Here is a 24,564-nt window from a genome sequence, read left to right on the forward strand (position 1 = left end):
AGATATCTAAAGACTTTTAATACTTTGCCAATAGTGTCACGGCACCAAGCCTAGACTGAAGGTGTCTTTCTTCTGCTGTTCCCTGCACTGCTGGTTCTGACTACATGTTCCTTTGAAACAATTTAGCATTTATCACATTTCCACCCATAATGTTCCCCCCAGCAGCCACAGGGTTTGCTTCCTCTATAATTTCTCCCCTGATGATACTCATCCTAAAACAGCATGGGAACCTGTTGATGTTTATGTTTCATGCAGGAGGTCACCAGCTAAAGGCACATGAGCTTTAGCAGAGATCCTACCTGCAGAGACATTGGTGTATGGAAGAAGCGGACAGCTAAACTTGCATATACTGTATGCAGGAGGGCCCGTGCTATGCAGACTTTTCCAGAAATAGGACCAGTTTTAGGGTATACAGCGGTGTGCCTATACATAGACTGTATTTAGGCGGCCTCAGGAGAGGGAACTACAGCTCTACTCAAGGCTGCCCCTGTTAAGAAGTTCCCCAACTCAGTGAACTGTTTAGAGGAGAAGCCCAATAGAGGGTAAACATGGTGTAGGCAAGAGGGCCCCCAACAAATGGAAATTCCCTATAAGCAAGAAGGCGATTCCATAGAGGATGTTGGGTGAAATTAGAAATTAGGATCATAACTTGGACTTGGACTTGGAGTGCACCCACAACCCCACTTTTTGTATTTTGAAATTAGGAGGGCCACACTATTAGACCAGGGCCGCACCATACAGATCTCAGCCTGCAGAAAAACGCTGGCCAATAATCTGCTCTGCCACTGTGCTGTGCCTGCACCCGGAAACATTACCTACACACGGGTTTAGGCAGATTTCAGTGAGAAATGTAAAATCTTGCGTTTCGGTGCCAAAATCCACCACATCTGTTTGCCCACCGGCGGAGGTAAAGTTTCCAGGAGGAGCAGCAGAGAAGCAGCAGAAAAGCAGCAGAGGAGCAGCAGCAGAGAAGCAGCAGAAAAGCAGCAGAGAAGCAGCAGAGAAGCAGCAGAAAAGCAGCAGAGAAGCAGCAGAGAAGCAGCAGAGAAGCAGCAGAGAAGCAGCAGAGGAGCAGCAGAGAAGCAGCAGAGAAGCAGCAGAGGAGTGGATTCTTGGCCTGTGTTTCTCTGCAAGGTGAGATCTGTATGGTGTGGCCCTAGCATGAAGTTGTGACTTGTAGCTAAGAATGTTGGGGGAGGGTCTCACAGCTGAGGGCTATGGGGGATGCACCTGGACAGTTCCAAAGAAAAGTACAGATTATGATCTGTTCTTGGTATTGTAAGAGGCCAACATCTCCCATCCAACAGCATGTCCATAGTTGCCAATATAATAACAATAAGGGCAGTGCCACATGGGAAGATTTGTTGCCTGCGGTTTTTATAGACGCGACTGCGAGCGACAAATCTCCCGAAAATGCCTTTCCATTGCCGATAATTGAATTTGCTGGTGGTATGCCCAACTGATTGCTAAATGGCCTGAAGATGCCTCCAGAGGAAACTTTGGGCGATTTAGTGATCAGTTGGACATACCGCAAGCGATAACTATTCCCGGCAACGCAGGGGCATTTTCGGGAGATCTGTCGCCCACAGCTGCTTCTAAAAAAATCACGACCGACAAATCTTCCCGTGTGCCAATGCCCTAAATGTTGTAGGTGTGTCTACTACATTGTTTCAAAAGTCAGAACCAGGGATGCAGAAGGGGGCAGAGACATATCTCAACTACATTTACAAATAACTGATAGACCACTGCTGATTTGTAATGAATGTATATTGGAAAGTTGCTTAGAATGACATTTATTTTTAAAATTAAATTTTGGGGGAGGGGTTACGTCCCCTTTAATGTCCCCAAATGAGAAAAGTGGAGGCTGGTCGCTTGATGAATTTCCCAGATTCCAAATCTTAAAGTGAAAAGAAGGAGGGATGATCTGTTCTGGTTGCCGAGCTCTGGGCCCGGTGCCACTGACGAGCCGATGAGCATTTCAATGTCGGATCCATCATGAGGAGCTTGGCACAGTGCCGGTAGCTTTCTAAAAGTTCCTGGTGCTTTCCGCCATCTTAGCCTGTTCTGAATTTTCCGACGGTCACATCTGTAACAATGTATAACAAGAGCCCTACTTGTTCCTGCTGGAATGTTACACTCAGTCAGTGGGAGGGGGGTGCAAGACCACCCCATTTAACTCTCCTCCCCTCCTTTTTTACAGCTGCCTCCTGGCCATAATGGAGATTAGGGCTGAGTTATTTCCACGTTTACATTCCTAATTCAATTGCTGTGGAGAGAAGCAAGGACACTCCCCCTAGCAGGGCGGGTGGGATTTAGGCAGGGGGGGGATTCAGGCTGTGGATGAAGTGGAACTTTGCAGGATCCCTGGGATGTCCACGGCTGCACTTCAGCAAGAGCTTGGGTTAATATCGGCACAAGGCAAGGAAGTCAGCAGCCTCCATTACTACTGTGGGCACAAGCGCTGCTAGGACTGGGTATTGCCTGGCACTGAGCACAATAGATTAGATAGATAAAAGCAGCAGCAGAGCCAGTGCCTCTAAAATATCCCCCTGCTCTGTTTTTAATTTCCCCCCACACTCACATCAAGGGCTCTAAATTGAATCCCGTCCTGCTGAGCCCGTTGCCTACACCCCTTGCCGTTGCCCCTGCTGTTGTGCCATGGCTTTTAAAAAGAGAGCGAGTCCATCAACCTTCGCCAGTTCCGTTCTGGGAAGCCGCTGGCCAGTTCTGGCCCTTCAGGCCATTTTCCTTGTGAGCTTCGTCACTTGCAATGATGCCCCACCGGTGCCTGACGACCAACTGCAGATAGAGAAGCGCTCGGTGCCGGATACCTGCCAGCGACATGTCACAGAGGGAGACTTTGTGAGGTACCACTACCACGGAACCTTCCCCAATGGGACTAAGTTTGACTCCAGGTAAGGATAATAGGAGCACTGAACCCAATTCTTGCATAAGGGCCTTGGTTTCTTAAAATTCTTTAGCAGGTGGCATGACAGTGGGTACCTGGGTTTGTGACTGATACCTAACTGCAGATTTAAGTTAACATCTCCACCGTGCAAGATCTCTACAACAACTGATAAATGGCACCCCATTCATCTGGCTTACACCATTGAAAACATTGGGGAAAACTCTCTGCATACAGAGACTAAGCTATACAGGGCCATGGATCTATGGTTATTTCTATCGTATCATTATCCAGGTGCAGAGAAATACTAGAGTGAATCTGAGCAGGTTCAATAGTAACTATGAAGCTTAGGGGAACCCATGGCTATCCCCATTCATTCACTCGGCTGAGAAAAACAATTATCCAATGGAATCACACACTGGATTATTAATTTAACGTGGTTGAATTGCATCACATTACTTCTTCTTCTGTTGAGTTTCCCAAAGACCCTGCTCTTGACTTTATGCCTAGGTCTGAAATAGTAAATAGAAGCCCTGCTCTGACTGAAGTCTGATAGTAGCACCAGAGTTGCGGCATCCTCCACTGAGAGCAAGCTGCTGTAACATGATCCAGACTAGAGACTTGTCCACGTCTCCACCTTTTCTGCCTTTCACATTCACATGCAGTCACTGTTCAGATTTGAAGGCCCGATTTTTGACTCTCCCAAGAACACAGGAGATTAATTAGGCGGCCGACTGCTCTATTCATGTATCATATATCTATTTCTAATTCCACGTGTCCAATACTAAACACTTAATACTTTATATTGTTGTGTTTAGAAGACAGTTGTCGATTCACAGGTTCACTTTATATCTTTATCACTTCGAGTCATTCATACCCCAGCAGAGCTTTCAATATAAAGTCCCTATGAAACATGCTTTGGTCAGTTTTATTGGGATGGAAACCTGGAGGAAACCCACATAGACATGGGCAAAAAATACAAACTCAGCTAGTGCTCTGGCTACATTATATACAGTATATGAAGAGTGTACCAGCAGAGGGTACATAGGATGTGGGCAGGAGGGCCTCACACTTAAGGTATTTAAACTGTAAGCAGAAGCATCCAAGCTTAGTCTGCTGTTTATAAGAAAACTACAGTCTGTATGCAAGAAGGCCACTTCATAGCCCATTGACTTCAATTTGTTTTGTGAATTTTTTGGGACAAAGTGAGTCCAGTCTCAATTAGGATTCCTTGCTTTCATGGGGAGCCCCGAGTTAGCTATTCATGGCTCTGGACTTTTATCTATCTATCTATCTATTTATCTATCTATCATCTATCCATACATCCATCCATCCATCCATCTATCTATCTATCATCTATCTATCTATCATCTATCTATCTATCATCTATCTATCTATCTATCATCTATCCATCTATCTATCTATCTATCTATCTATCTATCTATTTATCTATCTATCATCTATCCATCCATCCATCCATCCATCCATCTATCTATTATCTATCATCTATCTATCTATCATCTATCTCTCTCTCTCTCTCTCTCTCTCTCTCTCTCTCTCTATCTATCTTGTGGCAGATTAAGGACATGTGAGGCCCCTAGGCTACACTTTCCACAGGGCCCCCTTCTAGGGCAGGGCTTTATATCGTCGCAGTATGCGCCACTTTTTTTTAAAGAAAAACACCACCCGCCATGTAATTAACTGTCTGCAGAAATTATTTCACTGTCCGCAGGCTACAAAAATTATTTTACTGTCTGCAGGCTATAAACATTACATCGACCTTGACCCGGACCCGGTGAATTTTTACAATTTAAAAAAAATTATTTAGTAAAATACCCATGGGCCCCTACCACCAATGGGCCCCTAGGCTATAGCCTAGGGTAGCCTAGGCATTAATCCGCCCCTGCATCTATATATCTATCTGTCTATTTATCTATCTATCTCTATCTATCATCTATCTATCAATCATCTATCAATCATCATAGGTAAAAAACCCATGGGCCCATACCACCAATGGGCCCCTATAGCTATAGCCTAGGGTAGCCTAGGCATTAATCCGCCCCTGCATCTATCTATCTATCTATCTATCTATCTATCTATCTATCTATCTATCTATCTATCTATCAATATAGTGCCATATCTATGTTTCTTTCTTTCTTTCTTTCTTTCTTTCTTTCTTTCTTTCTTTCTTTCTTTCTTTCTTTCTTTCTTTCTTTCTTTCTTTCTTTCTTTCTTCTATCTATCTATCTATCCATCTATCTATTATCTATCTCTCTATCTATCTATCTATCTATCTATCTATCTATCTATCTATCTATCTATCTATTATCTATCTATCTATCTATCTATCTATCTATCTATCTATCTATCTATCTATCTATCTATTATCTATCTATCTATCTATCTATCTATCTATCTATCTATCTATCTATTATCTATCTATCAATCTTGGACAAAACATTGTCTCCACAAATAAATCTTTTAACAGAAGAACTAGAATAAAATGTATAAGCAGTGATGGGAGGGCTTAGCATCAGTAGAGTGAGGCATATTTTACTGTAGCTCCCCAGAGTGTAGCTCACAACTCTGTAACAACAGCTGACCTTTTCCCATGCAGAACAAACTGACATTTCATAACATGGGAAGGTTCAGGAAAAAAAAAAAATCATCCCCTCAAACTTCTGCAGCTCACAAACAAAGACACAGAATCCACTGAGGTCTCCTCTTCTTCATACAGTGAAGTGCATTTGACTCTTACAGAGTATTGACTTGTACAACTATTACCAAGTTTCAGTTTAGACATTAAAGTGACTTGAGGCAGAAGTAAAAAACCTTGGAGGATGCCTACATTGTATTGAGTCCAAGATGGCTCACAAGTAATAGTACTGTTAGTGTATCATGGAAACCCACCTAACTGCTACCCAAATATACCCCAAGACTGATGCATTCAGCACTCAAGGAAAGACAAGAACGAAATGCTTCAATACAAAACAAGAGCTCCTAAGGGTTGTCTCCTAGCTGAAGCCCCTTGAGATACTGCTCAGAAGAAGGGATTCCTCTGATCCCCTGAATGGAACGATGTAAGCTAAATGATCAATAACTTCACTTATGCTAGGTCAGTGTACCACAGAGCTGCTTACTCAATGTGGATAGAGGAGTAGTTTGACCAGCAGCAGGGAACACCAGGTCACTAATAGGAGCTGTTTGGGGTCCTTGGTGCATTATAGAGTTGCAAATGCTCTCCCTTTCTATACTTCCTGTCAACTTCATTAAAGGAAAACAATATTTATAGGCTGACCATAGCCATACACAGGCTCTTGACACTGAGTGATCATCATTATGTGATCCAGGTCCACATGGGTGCTCTGGGCCGGCTCTATATGATCTGATTGCTGGCTCTGAAAGTGAATGATTGGATCAACCTGGTTGGCCTCATCCCTTAGATGTCAAAAGTTTTCCTTGCCATATGAGACTCCCTCCCTGTGTTTTTCAAGCTAAAAGGAGAAGGAAAGGTTAAAACTAACTAAGCTTATCAGAAAGGTCTATATAAATACACCAGTAAACCCTCAAAGTAATGCTGCTCTGAGTCCTCTGTCAAAATAAACAGCACATTTCTTTCCTTCTATTGTGTACTCATGGACTTCTGTATCAGACTTCCTGTTTTTAGCTTAAACCTCCAGGGCTAGGGCTTGAGCATGCTCAGTTTGCTCCTCTCCCCCTCTCTTTTCTTCCTCCCTCCCTCACCCCTCCCCTTTGCCTCCTCTCTCTTACCCTCCCTGCTGTAATCTGAGCTCAGAGCTATGATCATGCAGGGACTCGGACAGGAAGTGATGTCACAGCAAGCTAATATGGCAGCTGCTATCCTAAACAAACAGAAACAGTATCTAGAGCTGTTTAATCAGGTATGGAAAAATATTCCAAAGAATACAAAAGTAGTGCTCTAGCTTGGCAAGAAATTGCCTTGGTAGCTTTCCTTCTCCTTTAACAGTATCAATTTCATTTATTATCTATGCAGAAAGTAATGTGCCAGACTTATATTTACTGTGTATCTGTGTATGTCTTGCAGTTACGACCGGGGCTCCACATATAATGTATTTGTGGGTAAGGGCCAAATTATAGCCGGGATGGACAAAGCCCTGCTGGGGATGTGTGTCAATGAAAGACGATTTGTAAAGATCCCATCCAGTCTTGCCTATGGGAGCAAGGGAGTAGGTAAGTAGTTCACTTGTTTTAATACTATTACACATCATGGGTAGTTTGGGTGCCAGATGCAGTATTAGTCACAAAACTATATTGAGACTCATCTACATCTCTCACCCCCCAGCCAATGAAAAATGAGTGTGGTGTTTCCCCAATGCAGAAGCCCACACAAGGCTGCCATATGCACCTTTCCATGGGCTTTGGAGAAGTAAAGTCTAAAATAGAATAAGGCCAGAAATTCTGTATTTTGTATACTAAACATAAACATAAACTTACTGCGCCACAAGCCTAATCAAACAAATGATTTATGCTTTCAAAGTTGGCCACAGGGGGTCTTGTAATTATCTTGTAATTTTGTTAAACATCTTTGCAAGACCAAGACTGTGCACATGCTCAGTGTGGTCTGGGCTGCTTAGGGATCGTCATAAATGATCAAAACAGCACAAGTCAAATAATATCTGCCAGAAGCCGATACAGCAAGACTGATTAATAATCAGAATATACAGACTGCACTGGGTCCTGTGTTGTCATGTAATCTAATGTGGATTTTATAGTTTTTGTATTGTTTAATACAAACTTTCTCCAACTCTGCAGAACCAGTGGCTGCAGCAAAATAATCCTCCTAATAGAATCCCAGTTTATCTGTTTAAATCTGGCTCCATGATCTTTGTCCCTGCAGCTGGAGTTGGAAACAGTAAAGGGGATGTAAAGGCAAAAATAAAATCCAAATCATCGACTCTGAATCGAATAACTTCTTGAATACATAAATTATATAAATACAAAAGTACATCTTTCAGAGTTGGGGGCTTCTCCCTAATCCAACACAAAAATATAGATTTCCAAGTAGAAGCCATAACCAACAGAAATCCAAAATGTCACAGCTTGAGGTTCCATAGGAGGAAATATAATATTTTTTTGTATAATATAAAAAGGTCATGGTGACTTCTAATATCCTCATATACTGTATTTCAACAGTGGGTGCTAACTAGGGATGCACCGAATGCACTATTTGGGATTCGGGCGAATCCCAGGATCATTCGTGAAAGATTCAGCCGAATACCGAACCGAATCGGAATCCTAATTTGTATATGCAAATTAGGGGCAGGATAGAAAAAAGTAGAAAAAATTCTTCTTTTGTGACGAAAAGTCATGTGATTTCCCTATCTGCCCACTATTTACATATGTAAATGAGGATTCAGATTTGGTTCGGCCAGGCACAAGGATTCGGCTGAATCCTGCTGAAAAAGGCTGAATCCTGGCCGAATCCCAAACGGAGTTGTGGATTAAGGGCATCTCTAGTACTAATATGAATCAAATATGATTTTTTTTCTCCTCCAAGCGAACGTGATCCCCCCAGACGCCATTCTGCATTTCGATGTCCTGTTGCTGGATATCTGGAATCCCACAGACACGGTTCAGGTGGAGACATATTATAAACCAGACAACTGCTCTCGTAAAGTCGAAGTGTCCGACTTCATCCGTTACCATTACAATGGGAGCCTGATGGACGGCACCTTGTTTGACTCCAGGTATTCACTTGTATCTGGTTCAGTGGAGAAATAGTTTGTAGGTAGAGAAGGGGGGTAGACAATGGTAGAAGGTTCCCTGCTAGTATTAGGCCACTATATTTGAGAGAGGTTTCTAATTATTTTCCTAAGCAGAAGAACATCAGAGCAGCCTCTTTCTTTCTTGACTACTTGGTGGTCAGACTGGTGGGAAACTGACCAGCAGGTGGCGCTGTTGTAACAAAATTCATTCATATTAACAGTACATGTATCCCTTAATATCTTGGAATGAAAAAAGAATAAATAATGAATGTATATGACAAAAGTGCTTAGAGTAGCATTCTCATCAATTTTACATTACTTGTTTTAAAGGTTTACTTATCCTTTAAAGGGGTGGTTCGCCTTTAAGTTAACGTTTAGCATGTTATAGAATGTCCAATTCCTAGCAAGTTTGCAATTGGTCTTCATTATTTATATTTTATATTTTTTGAGTTATTTTTTCTTCTCACTCTTTCCAGCTTTCAATTTGGGGTCACTGACCCCATCTAAAAACAAATGCTCTGTAAGTCTACAAAGCTATTGTTACTGTTAATTTTTATTACTCATCTTTGTACTCGGGCCTCTCCTATTCATATTCCAGTTTCTTATCATCAATATCAATGCATGGTTGCTAGGGAAATTTGGGCCATAGCAACCAGATTGCTGAAATTGCAAACTGGAGAGCTGCTGAATAAAAAGCTAAATAACTCAAAAACCACTAATAATAAAAACAGAAAACAAATTGCAAATTGTCTCAGAATATCCCTCTCTACATAATACTAAAAGTTAATTCAAAGGTAAACATCCCCTTTAAATGTTGTAGGGGAGGATATGTTGAAGGTCTGCTTGTCATGTAAATTAAATCAATCCTTCTTGTTTTTCCTTTAAAGTCACAATCGAATGCGAACCTACGACACGTACGTGGGAATCGGCTGGCTCATCCCTGGCATGGATACCGGTCTCTTGGGAATGTGCGTTGGGGAAAAGCGACTGATCACAGTTCCGCCGTTTCTTGGATATGGTCAAGATGGTGATGGTAATGTCTCCGAAGGGTTTTTGTATTTTAACATTGCACTGCAGTAATGAGAACACGGAGGGTCACTGATATATTATTCTTAAAGGGCATGTAAAGGCAAAAAAATAAAATCCCATTTTTACTTTCTATCTCCAATATACTTTAATTAAAAAATGTGTACTGTTTTTATAAGAAACCTGACTGTATGTAGTGAAATTCTCCCTTCAGTTACTGCTGTGGATAGGAATTGTCAGACGGTCCCTAACTGCTCTGCAGGGAAACAATCATACTTATGTACAGCAGGGGGAGCCCCCGCCTTACTTCCCAGCCGTGTAGAACTCAAGCAGCTTTGTTTGTTTCCCTGTAGAGCAGTCGGCGACTGTGTAGAGATTTGTTTTTGATTTTTTTTTTTGCCTTTACATCCCCTTTACTGTTTCCAACTCCAGCTGCAGGGACAAAGATCATGGAGCCAGATTTAAACAGATAAACTGGGATTCTATTTGGAGGATTATTTTGCTGCAGCCACTGGTTCTGCAGAGTTGGAGAAAGTTTGTATTAAACAATACAAAAACTATAAATCCACATTAGATTACATGACAACACAGGACCCAGTGCAGTCTGTATATTCTGATTATTAATCAGTCTTGCTGTATCGGCTTCTGGCAGATATTATTTGACTTGTGCTGTTTTGATCATTTATGACGATCCCTAAGCAGCCGAGACCACACTGAGCATGTGCACAGTCTTGGTCTTGCAAAGATGTATAACAAAGTTACAAGATGGTGACCCCCTGTGGCCAACTTTGAAAGCATAAATCATTTGTTTGATTAGGCTTGTGGTGCAGTAAGTTCATGTTTATGTTTAGTATACAACATACGGCATCTCTAGCCTTATTCTATTTCAGACTTTACTTCCCCTTTAATATTAACAGTTCATGAATCCTTTGATATCTTGGAATTAAAAAAAAATGAATGTAAATTACAAAAGTGCTTAGAATAGCACTCTCGTCAATTTTACTTTCACTTTTTTTTAAGGTTTACTTATCCTCTAAAAGTTGACTTATCCTTTAAGATTTCACAGCACCAGGTACTTTATAGGGACTTCTGCTAATAAATGATCCCTTCTGTAGGTAAGGATATCCCTTCCCAGGCCTCCTTGCTATTTGACGTGGTCTTATTAGATTTGCACAACCCCAAAGATGGCATCAGCGTGGAGACTCACTATGTGCCCACAGACTGTGAGAGGAGAACTCAAGTTGGGGACTTCATCAGATATCACTACAATGGATCCCTGTTGGACGGCACCTTCTTTGACTCCAGGTATACGGCTATTCTATAGGTACCACGGCTGTAATTGTCTGGTGCCAGAATGACACTAAGGACCTTTATATGCAAGATATAATTTATAGCCTCCCAGGGAGGGGTGTCACTACTCACAGCAAACATTTACATAGTTATATAATTCCTCAGTGACTAATAATATCCTTATAATACACAAAGGCCATGAATATCTTGTAAATAATATCCTTATAAATGTTGACTAGTGATGTCATCAGTTATAAACGGTGAGTAGTGATGTCATTGCTGTCACAGGACTCACTGAACTCGGCCTTCGACCTCTTGTTTTTATATGGTCATGAAACTCCTCGGTAACTTATAATATCCTTATATTATACAAGAGGGGGTACTTTATTCACTATATACACATACAAAGGCCATGAATATCCTGTAAATGATATCTTTATAAAGGGCTCTTAGTGATGTCATCAGTTATAAACAGAGCTTAGTGATGTCATTTTTGTCACATGACTCAATAAAACGTGTGTATTATAATAAATAAAGTGCCCCTTGTTGGAAAATATGAGGATATTAGAAGGTACCTGTATAAAAGCACTTGGCCTTTGGCCTCATGCCTTTCTGTGGTCATGGCCTTGATGACTTATAATATCCTTACATTTTAAAATAGGGGGAAATTATTCCATACCTCCCAACTGTCCTGTTTTTAGAGGGACAGTCCCTCTTTTGACAGCTCAACCCCCAGTCCCTCGTTTGTACTGGAAAGTCCAAATTTTCTCTGCACTGAACAGCCAGAAAAAGAAACAAAGTTTCTAAATGAATTGGCTTTTGACAGAGAGCCCAGAACAGCCACAGTTGCAGATCGGATACTTTTGTAACAATTTTGACGTAAGCAAATAAGTCATTGTAACAATATTAGATAACAGGTCCCTTGGGAGAAGTTAGACTCACACCTTAAAGGGCAATTCACCTTCATTAGCAAAACTGTAATAACTGGAAAGAAAAACACTGAATTATGTTCAAACTTTCATAACCTGCCAAATTTTGTACAATGAACATGGAAATTAGGGGGTGTGGCTACAAATATGGGCGTGGTCACAAACAATTCTGCACCCAATATGCAGCGCCATCTATTAGACAAATTACATAAGTCAAAGTGATTCTGTAAGTCACTTTCGTTTTATTATTGACCACTTTCGGACTGGGCTTCCTTGAGACCACCAAGGAATATGACATTGAGGGTCAACTCTCACAGCAATTACATATAGACAGTACTAAATTTAATAGGTGTCTTATACACCCAGGCAAAGGTCTCATGAGAACAGTCCTTGGCTAGAGCCCACTAGGACTTGAGCCCTCCAGGAGATCCTCTGTTTCTCTGGCCGGCCAGTCCAGCTGTGTTATTAACTTTAATTAATGTCATTTGCATTGCTTAAAGGATAAGTAAACCTTTCAAATAAGTGAATGTAAAATTGATGTGAGTTCTATTCTAAGCACTTTTGTAATTTGCATTAATTATTTATTCTTTTTTCATTCCAAGATATTAAGGGATACATGTACTGTTAATATGAATGAATTTTGTTACAACAGCGCCACCTGCTGGTCAGTTTCCCACCAGTCTGACCACCAAGTAGTCAAGGAAGTTGTCAGGAGAGAGAAAGAGGCTGCTCTGATGTTCTTCTGCTTAGGAATAAAATCATAAACCTTTCTCAAATCTTTCCTAAGCAGAAGAACATCGGAGCAGCCTCTTTCTTTCTCCTGACAACTTCCTTGACTACTTGCTGGTCAGACTGGTGGGAAACTGACCAGCAGGTGGCGCTGTTGTAACAAAATTCATTTATATTAACAGTACATGTATCCCTTAATATCTTGGAATGAAAACAAAATAAATAATGAATGTAAATTGCAAAATTTCACTCTCATCAGTTTTATATTCACTTATTTTATTGGTTTACTTATCTGACCAAATAAAATGAGCATCTAAGAGCATCTATAAAAAAAACATGAGATTTTTCATGTTGGGTTTGGGGACAATGGAGCAATTTCTGCTGCTGTCAACTAACAAGCTGGTATGGATACCATAATCTGCCTCTTTAAGGTGCTTGTCTGTAGGAAGTCTGACAACTGAATCTATTCTTGCTCATATCAGCTATTCCCGCAAGCGCACGTATGATACCTACATCGGAAAGGGGTATGTGATCGCCGGCATGGATGAAGGCTTACTTGGCCTTTGCACCGGAGAAAAGAAGACGGTGATTATTCCACCACATCTCGGTTATGGTGAAGAAGGGAGAGGTAGGTTCAAAGGCATGGGCTCAGATATGGGGCATCGATGATGTATCTTTATCTATTTATAACTTATAAAACCCAGTGAAGATGTACAATGAATGTATGTTGGGAAAATATTTAGAATTATAAGACTTTTTGGGTGGAGTTCCCCTTTAATAAAACAATTCATTTTATTTCTACATCTATTTGTAGGGAAAATCCCTGGGTCAGCCGTGTTGGTGTTTGATATCCACGTCATTGACTTCCACAATCCTCAGGACACTGTCAGCATCGTCCCCCTGTTTAAACCCAACAACTGCTCCATACTGAGCAAGAAGGGAGACTACCTAAAGTACCACTATAATGCCACTCTCATGGACGGCACTGTGCTGGATTCAACGTAAGTACCCATGTATTGGCTGACCCTAAACTAATTATGGCGCCCAGCCTGTATTTACAGTATATGATGATGATGAAGGCAGGTCAGTGGGTCATGGATTTCAATATGAGCTAGTTTTACTCCTGATGATGCCACTTTGACTATTTCAGTTTTATGGTGACCAGCAGGTACCAGGTCATGGTGCAAATGAGTCATTTAAAGATGCCTTAAATGGGCATGACCAACCGTATATTAAAAATCAAGTCCATATCAGCCCCATTATCTGGCCAGACTGCACCTGTTGTTTGAAGTTCCCCTTTAGATTTAGCTTTTAGTATAATGTAGTCTAATAGATAGCAATGTGCAGTTTTCTTTTTTGTTAAAGGATAAGTAAACCTTATAAAAAAATAATAAGTGAATGTAAAATTGATGAGAGTGCTTTTCTAAGAACTTTTGTAGTGTGCATTCATTATTTATTATTTTTTCATTCCAAGATATTAAGGGATACATGTGCTGTTAATATGAATGAATTTTGTTACAACAGCGCCACCTGCTGGTCAGTTTCCCACCAGTCTGACCACCAAGTAGACAAGGAAGTTGTCAGGAGAGAGAAAGCGGCTGCTCTGATGTTCTTCTGCTTAGGAAAAAAATTAGAAACCTTTCTCAAAACTTTCCTAAGCAGAAGAACATCAGCCTCTTTCTTTCTCCTGACAACTTCCTTGACTACTTGGTGGTCAGACTGGTGGGAAACTGACCAGCAGGTGGCGCTGTTGTAACAAAATTCATTCATATTAACAGTACATGTATCCCTTAATATCTTGGAATTAAAAAATAATAAATAATGAATGTAAACGACAAAAATGCTTAGAACAGCACTCTCATCAATTTTACATTCACTTATTTAACAGTTTACTTATCCTTTAAGATCTATTGTGCATAGAATCAGAAACAGTATACTCAGTTTCCATCCTTGACATTCTTTTAATTAATACTGTGCTGCAGAATATGTTGCCCCAATATTTATATTGGGACCTGTTATCCAGAATGCTTGGGACTTGAGGTTTTATGGATAAGGGATTTTTCTGTATACAATTAGGGGCAGATTTATCAAGGGTCGAATTTCGAAGTACAATAAACTTCGAAATTCGACCATCGAATTAAAAAACTTCGAATTCGAATATTGAATTAGAAGTTTTTTCAGCAAATTTGGCAATCCTGCAGTCGAATAAAAATCGAATGTTTCGAAGGATTCCAGCGATCGTACGAACGATTTTTATTCTTTAAGACTTAGAAAATGGTTGTAGAAGGTCCCCATAGGCTAACATAGCACTTCGCAGGTTTAATTTGGCGAAGTAATGAAGTCGAAGCTTTTTAAAGAAACAGAACTTCGATTATTGAATGGTCAAATATTCGAATGATTTTTACTTCAAATCGAAGTTGAAGTAAATTCGAAGTCGTAGTATCCTATTCGATGGTCGAAGTTTCAAAAAAATTACTTCAAATTTCGAATTTTTTAACTTAGAAAATTCCCTCGAATTCACTTTGACCCTTAGTAAATCTACCCCTTAGACTATTAGAAAATCATATAAACATTAAATAACCCAATAGGCTGGTTTCGCTTCCAATAAGGATTAATTTTATCTTAATTTGGATCCAGCAGAAGATATGGTTTTATTATAACGGAGAAAAATTAAATCATTTTTTAAAATTTGGAATATTTGGATATAATGGAGTCTATGGGAGACAGCCTTTCTGTAATTCAGAGCTTTCTGTATAACTGGCTTCAGGATAACGCATCCCATACCTGTATATAAATGATAATAGCAGTATGGTCACTTGCGTTCTTTAACATACACCTATTGTATCCTCGTACATTTCTGATTTCAATCAATAAGATAAATGATGATAAAGCTACAACTCCCGGTACCTTTGTCCAGCAGTAGACTGAGCTCTCAGGGAGTAGGAGCATCTTACAGCGGCAACCATGAGTAGCTGTAACTAATTCAAAAGTCTGTGATAATAGATAACGTGTAATAGGGGTTTATTCATTTAAAGAATAAGTATTTTTTTATTCCCCCTTAGGCATCAATATGGCAAAACGTATAACATTGTGCTGGGATCAGGCCAAGTAGTAATGGGGATGGATATCGGCCTGCAGGACATGTGTATTGGAGAGAAACGGAACGTTATTATTCCTCCACACCTGGGCTACGGGGAGGCTGGAGTGGGTGAGTAAAATACCTGCAACTGGATTAAACTTAAGTTTCGACCAAGTCAGCAACCAATCAGTTCTTTGCTTTCTAACAGGAGAACAGTAAATGCTATGTACTGGTTGCTAAGGGTCACCTAGACTATACAACATTGGCCCATTGTCTCATTCAGGACCATTTATTTTAGACTCCCGTGTTTTTGATCACTAGCGGTGAGACAAGAATGGGAGGAGGAGTCTCGGTTCCAAGAAACCTACTGGCAATGCTGTGGGCACCAGCACCCAGTTGTGTTCCAGTGGTCACTAGGGCCGCCATCAGAATTCGCAGGGCCCTGTATGACAATTTTCTGGGCCCCCTACAAGTTAAAAAAAAAAAAAACATCAGTGGCCAGGGCCCTTTTCACAAAAGTTTTTAAAAAAACATTTGTGGCCAGGGTTCCCCCTTATAGTTAAAAAAAAATGAGTGCCCAGTGTTTAAAAACCTTTCGTTGGCTATTCTCCTACTTTGACTCGGCTTCCACTTCGGCGCGGCTTGGAAAACTTTGCCATAGCCATCATTCCAAGAATATTTAGGACAGTTTACCCAACGTTCCAACAGGATAGGCTTCCAGGTATATCTAGGACAGAAAAAGTCCTTCAGGCTGGGCTCAGAGTCTCTGTTTGGCAGTACACCCGGTTTTTATACAATTAAAACTTGCCTCCAAGCCTAGAATTCAAATACTATAAGCCGAGTTTTTCAGCCCCCAAAATATGCTGAAAAACTCTACCTTGGCTTATACTCGGGTCAAGCGCAAAAACGGTCGCCGGCGTCCAAGGATAGTCTCCAAGAATAGTCGCTGGCATCCAAGAATAGTCTCCAAGAATAGTCGCCGGCATCCAAGAATGGTCGTCGGCGTCCAAAAACGAGACGCCAGCACCTCCAATGGGAGCAGAAACCCTCAATTTTTTGATTGAAACTTACCAGAAGCTTACCCTAGGCTTAAACTCGGCTTATACTCGAGTCAATAAGCTTTCCCAGTTTTTGGAGGTAAAATTAGGTACATCTGCTTATACTCGGGACGGCTTATACTCGAGTATATACGGTATAAACTCCTGCTTTGAGGCCACTGGGAGCAACAGCCAAGGGATTGGTGAGTAACATGTTGCTCAGGAGCCACTGGTTGGGGATCACTGCTCTAGTGGGACCATCCTCTAATTTTGGCCCCATTAATTTAGACTCCCTTGCATTTCACAACCTGGGTGTTTGATATAAGTAAATAGTTTTCTTTAACTCTATATTTGAGGGATTCTATAAATGCAACAATGCAGAATAATATTTTGCCCACAGGTGTCTCATTGGAGTCTTCATCAAGATATTCAAGAAGTGTAGTTGCTCCATCTTGGCTGAAATTTACATTCTTTACTTTGCCCTGAAAGGAACTTGGATCCTCTATCAATCTATTTAGACCAGCTGTTTACAGTTCATTGATAATAATGTGCTTATACTTCCCACTAATACTTCTGATTTTTCTTGGTGACAGAGGGAGAAGTGCCTGGGAGTGCCGTTTTGGTCTTTGACATTGAGCTTTTAGACTTGATACCTGGACTTCCTGATGGGTATATGTTTATTTGGAATGGGGAGATATCTTCCAGCCTTTTTGAAGATATTGACAAAGATAAAAACGGGGAGATCATCTTGGATGAGGTAGGTGCCCAAATGCACCTTAATTACATTGTTCTCATGTTATCGCTAGGAGATACGATCACCGGTGATCATCTAAGACAGCATACAGCTGAATTTGGACACACGGTCAGATTCGGGGAGATCAGTCGCACGGCGTGACTAATCTCTCCGAACTGCCTTCCCGCCGGCTAGAATGTAAATCTCCGACAGGATGGCACGCGAAGCGCTTTGTTTTCCAAAGTTGCCTGAAGTTTCTTCTTGAGGCAACTTCGGGCGACTTTGGAAACTGAATCGATCCGAGTGCCACCCCGCCGTCGATTTTCACTAATCTCCCCGAATATGATAGTGTGTCTTTGCCCTTAGAGCACCAGTGTTAAAAGTAAGGCAGTAAACCTGCTCATATTATCACCATTCTTTTTTTCTTCCATAACTCATGTGGTCCCTACGCTATAGAAAAAAATAATGCCACAAAACTTCAGGAAGATACGTGATTTAGCCTTTTTTTTGCCACAATCTCTCAGATAATGGTAACATTTTGTATATTTACATTGCACTTGATCAAAGTTACAGAACGTAGAAGCTGAGGTTAGGGAGACATCTGTAGAAAGAGGTCAAATCTACTGGACTTGCTGTGTTTTTCTTAAAGGATAAGTAAACCTTTAAAACAAGTGAATGTAAAATTGATGAGAGTGTTATTCTTAACACTTTTGTAATTTACATTCATTATTTATTCTTTTTTCCTTCCAAGATATTAAGGGATACATGTACTGTTAATATGAATGAATTTTGTTACAACAGCGCCACCTGCTGGTCAGTTTCCCACCTGTCTGACCACCAAGTAGTCAAGGAAGTTGTCAGGAGAAAGAAAGAGGCTGCTCTGACTCAATAGTGTATTTTTGAGTTACAGTTGCCTTCTAGGCATTTAGAATTGATGGTAGACCTGTATTAAGTCATTTGGGAATTGTTTTGGGATCTGTTGTGATTAGAACTTAGCAGTGTGGTATTCAAAATAGCTCCAGGTATGAACTAAAACAGATAACACACTTTGTGTCTTTTCCACAGTTCTCTGAATATATTCATGTCCAGGTTACGGCTGGAAAAGGAAAACTAGCACCGGGGTTTGATGCCAGCAAGATTATAGAGAACATGTTTACTAACCAAGACCGAAATCAAGATGGCAAGATCACAGAAGAGGAGTTCAAATTGAAAGAACAAGAAGACAAAGAGATACACGATGAACTGTAATAAATTGTAGTGGATTATCTGAAAGGATGTGAATGGACTATGGGAAAGAGAATCTAGTGTACCAGTGCTTGTTTATTGGATTGATTTTAATGAATTTTCACACTTGAAAAAAAAAAAGTCAGAATATGTTCCTCAGGGGAGGAGCTAATTCAATATATTTGCCATAGACTGAAGGTATCCAAGGTAAAGAAAGTAAAGAATTGATATGAGCTTCTCCATCCTAATACCCTTTACTTCTCCTTGATGGTCTCAGTAACAGTTAGTAATTGGATTAACATTTGGGGGAAAAAAAGACAGACAGTGTTCCTTGGGGGTGTAACCAATTTAGAAGGCGTCCAAAGAAAACAAACATTAATATATAAATGTATCTACCATTCCTGCTGTTATCTGATAATACATGACCTTTTGCAAAAGTGCACAGCTGCTTATTGGTTAGCAAATCTATAGTGCAATGTTGGGGTCCTGAGTTCAATTCCAATCTGGGAGTCTGCATTTTATTCCCTTTGTCTGTGTTGGTTTTCACACTCAAAAAACATACAGGCAGGTTAATTGATTACTGATAAAATTGTCTATTTAGAACGTGATAGGGATCTTAGATTGTAAGCTCCTCTAGTACAGAGACTGAGGTGAATGATGGACAATCTCTATTGTGCAGTATAAATGTGTTGGCACTTCATAGACGGAGGATGATGATGATAATGGAAAGTAAATGACATACAGATTGTTTTAACCTGTACATATTTCAATAAACAAGTCGGACATTGCTATTTTAATTGACTTGGTCATTTTGGGTAATGAATATGTTAGAGCAGGTCTGTGTACCAATATTTAACAGATGTTTGTGCCAAACACTTGGGGGCACATTTACTAAGCTTAAGTGAAGGATTCGAAGTAAAAAAAGTTTTTTTTTGGGTACTTCGACCATCGAATAGGCTACTTCGACTACGACTTCGACTTCTATTAAAAATCGTTCGACTATTCGATAGTCGAAGTACTGTCTCTTTAAAAAAAACTTTGCCACTTTAAACCTACCAAGGTACAATGTTAGCCTATGGGGACCTTCCCCATTACTTTTCTAAGGTTTTTTGATCGAAGGAAAATCCTTTGATCGATGGATTAAAATCCTTCGAATCGTTCGATTCAAAGGAATCGTTCGATCGAACGATATTTCCTTTGATTGATCGATCGAAGTATTTGCGGTAAACCCTTCGACTTCGAGTATCGATTTTACTTTGAGGGATTGAATATCGAGGGTTATTCGACCCTTAGTAAATGTGCCCCTTGGAGACTGACAGATTGAAAATCAATGAGCTAGAACAACATTGAATGTGTTGAACTGTATTTACTTTCCCAAGTTGAAGGTCAACCAACAGAACACTGTGACTAGTATCTAGGTTGGTGTATTACATATACAAATACAGGTATGGGACCTGTTATCCCGAATGCTCGGGACCTGAGGTTTTTTCGGATAACAGATCTTTCCGTAATTTGGGTCTTCATGCCTTAAGTCTACTAGAAAATCATATAAACATTAAATAAACCCAATAGGCTGGTTTTGCTTCCAATAAGGATTAATTATATCTTAGTTGGGATCAAGTACAAACTATCATTTAATTATTAAAAAGGAAATCATTTTTAAAAATTTGGATTATTTGGATAAAATGGAGTCAGCCATTCCGTAATTCGGAGCTTTCTGGATATTTGGTTTCCGGATAAGGGATCCTATACCTGTATAAGTTAGTGGAGGGCACTCCCAGTATTAGAAAATGAAAAAAGCTCTTTTTTAAGAAATATGAGGTGCAAATAACCCCACATTCAGTTACCCAAAACCATATACAGTGGTGTGAAAAACTATTTGCCCCCTTCCTGATTTCTTATTCTTTTGCATGTTTGTCACACTTAAATGTTTCTGCTCATCAAAAACCGTTAACTATTAGTCAAAGATAACATAATTGAACACAAAATGCAGTTTTTAAATGAAGGTTTACGTTATTAAGGGAGAAAAAAAACTCCAAATCTACATGGGCCTGTGTGAAAAAGTGATTGCCCCCCTTGTTAAAAAAGAACTTAACTGTGGTTTATCACACCTGAGTTCAATTTCAAAGGTTATAAAGCCATTTCTAAAGCTTTGGGACTCCAGCGAACCACAGTGAGAGCCATTATCCACAAATGGCAAAAACATGGAACAGTGGTGAACCTTCCCAGGAGTGGCCGGCCGACCAAAATGACCCCAAGAGCGCAGAGACAACTCATCCGAGAGGCCACAAAAGACCCCAGGACAACATCTAAAGAACTGCAGGCCTCACTTGCCTCAATTAAGGTCAGTGTTCACAACTCCACCATAAGAAAGAGACTGGGCAAAAACGGCCTGCATGGCACATTTCCAAGGCGCAAACCACTTTTAAGCAAAAAGAACATTAAGGCTCGTCTCAATTTTGCTAAAAAACATCTTAATGATTGCCAAGACTTTTGGGAAAATACCTTGTGGACCGACGAGACAAAAGTTGAACTTTTTGGAAGGTGCGCGTCCCGTTACATCTGGCGTAAAAGTAACACAGCATTTCAGAAAAAGAACATCATACCAACAGTAAAATATGGTGGTGGTAGTGTGATGGTCTGGGCTTGTTTTGCTGCTTCAGGACCTGGAAGACTTGCTGTGATAGATGGAACCATGAATTCTACTGTCTACCAAAAAATCCTGAAGGAGAATGTCCGGCCATCTGTTCGTCAACTCAAGCTGAAGCGATCTTGGTGCTGCAGCAGGACAATGACCCAAAACACACCAGCAAATCCACCTCTGAATGGCTGAAGAAAAACAAAATGAAGACTTTGGAGTGGCCTAGTCAAAGTCCTGACCTGAATCCTATTGAGATGTTGTGGCATGACCTTAAAAAGGCGGTTCATGCTAGAAAACCCTCCAATAAAGCTGAATTACAACAATTCTGCAAAGATGAGTGGGCCAAAATTCCTCCAGAGCGCTGTAAAAGACTCGTTGCAAGTTATCGCAAGCGCTTGATTGCAGTTATTGCTGCTAAGGGTGGCCCAACCAGTTATTAGGTTCAGGGGGCAATTACTTTTTCACACAGGTTTGGATTTCTTTTCTCCCTAAATAATAAAAACCCTCATTTAAAAACTGCATTTTGTGTTTACTTGTGTTATCTTTGACTAATAGTTAAATGTGTTTGATGATCAGAAACATTTTGTGTGACAAACATGCAAAAGAATAAGAAATCAGGAAGGGGGCAAAAAAAGGGACAAACCACAGGGAGCAGATACACTTGCAAATGATGAGAACACCCCAACGTTTCGGCACTATACCCTTTGTCAAGGGGTTTGTCCCTTTTTTGCCTTGATCTTGTAACTTGGTGGTATGTATATATTTATATAACAGGTGTCCAGATAAGGGATCCTATATTTGTATCATGGACCCACCCAACAACCTAAACTTTAAAGGGGAAGGAAACCTAGTCCCCTCCACCCCTCCTCCCGTTTGTTGCCCACCCTACTTCGTCCCCCCTGGCCTACCCGTCCCGCTGGGCAAATGCCCCTAACTTGTTACTTACCCTTCTGCGCAAGTCCAGTCCAGGGAGTTCACAGACGCCATCTTCTTCCACGCGATCTTCTTCCTGCTTTGACCGGCGCGTGCGCAGTAGGAGCATTTCGCCGGTACGATCTACTGCGCATGCGCCAAAACGCCGTTCAAAGCAGGAAGAAGATCGCGTGGAAGAAGATGGCGTCTGTGAACTCCCTGGACTGGACCTGCGCAGAAGGGTAAGTAACAAGTTAGGGGCATTTTCCCAGCGGGACGGGTAGGCCAGGGGGGAGGAGGGAGGGTGGGCAACACACGGGAGGGGGAGGGTTTTTGTGCCAACTAGGTTTCCTTCCCCTTTAAGACAGCATCTTCTTTGGTCTTGAAGTATATTTGTATGTATTCGTGTAGCTTTTGCACTGTTAGGAATGACCAAATATAGTACAGGTATGAGATCCGCTATCCAGAAACACATTATCCAGAAAGCTCTGAATTACAGAAAGGCCGTCTCCCATAGACTCCATTTTATCCAAATAATCCACAATTTTAAAAAGGATTTCCTTTTTTTCTGTAATAATAAAACAGTAGCCTGTACTTGATCCCAACTAAGATATAATTAATGGGAAGCAGACTGTTGGGTTTATTTAGTATTTACATGATTTTCTAGTAGATTTAAGGTATGAAGATTCAAATGAAGGAAAGATCCCTTATCCGGAAAACCCCAGGTCCTGAGGATTCTGGATAACAGGTCCCATACCTGTACTATCATTACTAAGAGGTAAGGCCCAGTGAGGGGGATTTTACCCATCAAAAAGTTGTGGTTATATTGTTTTTTCCCCATCTGTCGTGGTCTATGGCATTCTCCATAGGAACAATAACTGCTTTATATGTGTATGAATGTAAAATGTATTTGATTATGGACATTGACCACTTCCAAATTATGCTTAAAAAATTATGAAACGCAGTGTGTAGATTAGGCATGAATTCTTGAAACAAATCTATTTGCTGATAAATGTAATTAATATAATTGTAGTGTGCAAGAAGTCCCCAAAAGTGATTATTTGTGCAGGGATTTCATGTGTATTGGACTCAGCTTACTGGCATTGTAATTATCACTAATCAGCTCTTGTTGTGTCCACAGTGGTGTTTATTGTAATTGTATGTTGAATACCGCACTTTAATGGCACTCTTTTATTATTCTACCTTCCCCACTTATTCCAACCATTTACAACAGAGGGCGCTCTAATTATGTATTTTGAAAAAAAAAAAAACAGATTATAAAACATGTACAGGTATAGGACCTGTTATCCAGAATGCTCGGGACCTGGGGTTTTCCGGATAAGGGATCTTTCTGTAATTTGAATCTTCCTACCTTAAGTCTACTAGAAAATCATATAAACATTAAATAAACCCAATAGGCTGGTTTTGCTTCCAATAAGGATTAATTATATCTTAGTTGGGATCAAGTACAACCGACTGTTTTATTATTACACAGAAAAAGGAAATCATAATTAAAACTCTGGATTATTTGATTATAATGGAGTCTATGGGAGACAGACTTTCCATAATATCTGGGTTTCCAGATAATGTATTCCATACCTGTACCACACAAAATGAGCAAGTACACATTGCTCCATATGTTTGACATTGTCTCACTGCCTGTTGTCATTTACAAACACATTAACCTGTCAAGCCGTTTATTTGGGTGCATTTTGGCCACTCCCAGTTATTCTACCCATGGCCGTGCCCCAATTGTGTTCTGAGCTCTGCCCATTGCTTCCACAATTAGAAGTATATTTGGTTAGTTTAGGCCTAGGGTGCCTGTTTGTCTTGGCCTGGCACTGGTACTCACAAATTGGTGAACCTAATATTGCCTAATAACTAGGCAATGCTTACAGTACAGCAGAACCACAATATTCCAGGAGGCTGCATCAATAATGGTGTAAACCCCGATATTTAAGGGGAAGAAAACACCACTTGCCTATAAAATTCAGGCACATAAAATTGGGATTCTGCTGTTTTACTCCAAGAATCTCCCCTGAGGCTGACTGTTTGAGTTCCTATGTTGGCAACTCTTCTTCTCTCCTTGTTGGAGCCTCTGGTTGATCAACTAATTAACCTTATCCTGCCTCTCACTCCTACAGTGAGGAACTACAGATCTTTTCTCGCACTTACTTCACCTACCGAGGCCTACCTCCATTCCAGACAATGATGGAACTATGATCACAGGGGCCCGGGTGCAGGCAGAGCAATAGTGTCCCCCACCCATCCGGAGGGTCCCAAGAGGGTGTGGGCCCGGGTGCGATTGCACT

General features: G+C 40.6%; 1 protein-coding gene across 1 annotated transcript; it reads left to right on the forward strand.

Annotated features, from left to right (window-relative positions):
• The first annotated feature begins 2,395 nt into the window (after positions 1–2,395).
• fkbp9.S (FKBP prolyl isomerase 9 S homeolog) lies at positions 2,396–19,496 on the forward strand. Its single transcript, NM_001086480.1, is given in 10 exon segments — positions 2,396–2,915; positions 6,972–7,117; positions 8,445–8,634; positions 9,540–9,685; positions 10,794–10,983; positions 13,109–13,254; positions 13,441–13,627; positions 15,689–15,834; positions 17,336–17,499; positions 18,541–19,496. Coding segments are annotated over 10 exon segments (1,755 nt in total). The 5' UTR covers positions 2,396–2,658; the 3' UTR covers positions 18,724–19,496.
• Positions 19,497–24,564: the final 5,068 nt, after the last annotated feature.

Source organism: Xenopus laevis, chromosome 8S (genome assembly GCF_017654675.1).
Source record: "Xenopus laevis strain J_2021 chromosome 8S, Xenopus_laevis_v10.1, whole genome shotgun sequence".
Classification (NCBI taxonomy): Eukaryota; Metazoa; Chordata; class Amphibia; order Anura; family Pipidae; genus Xenopus; species Xenopus laevis.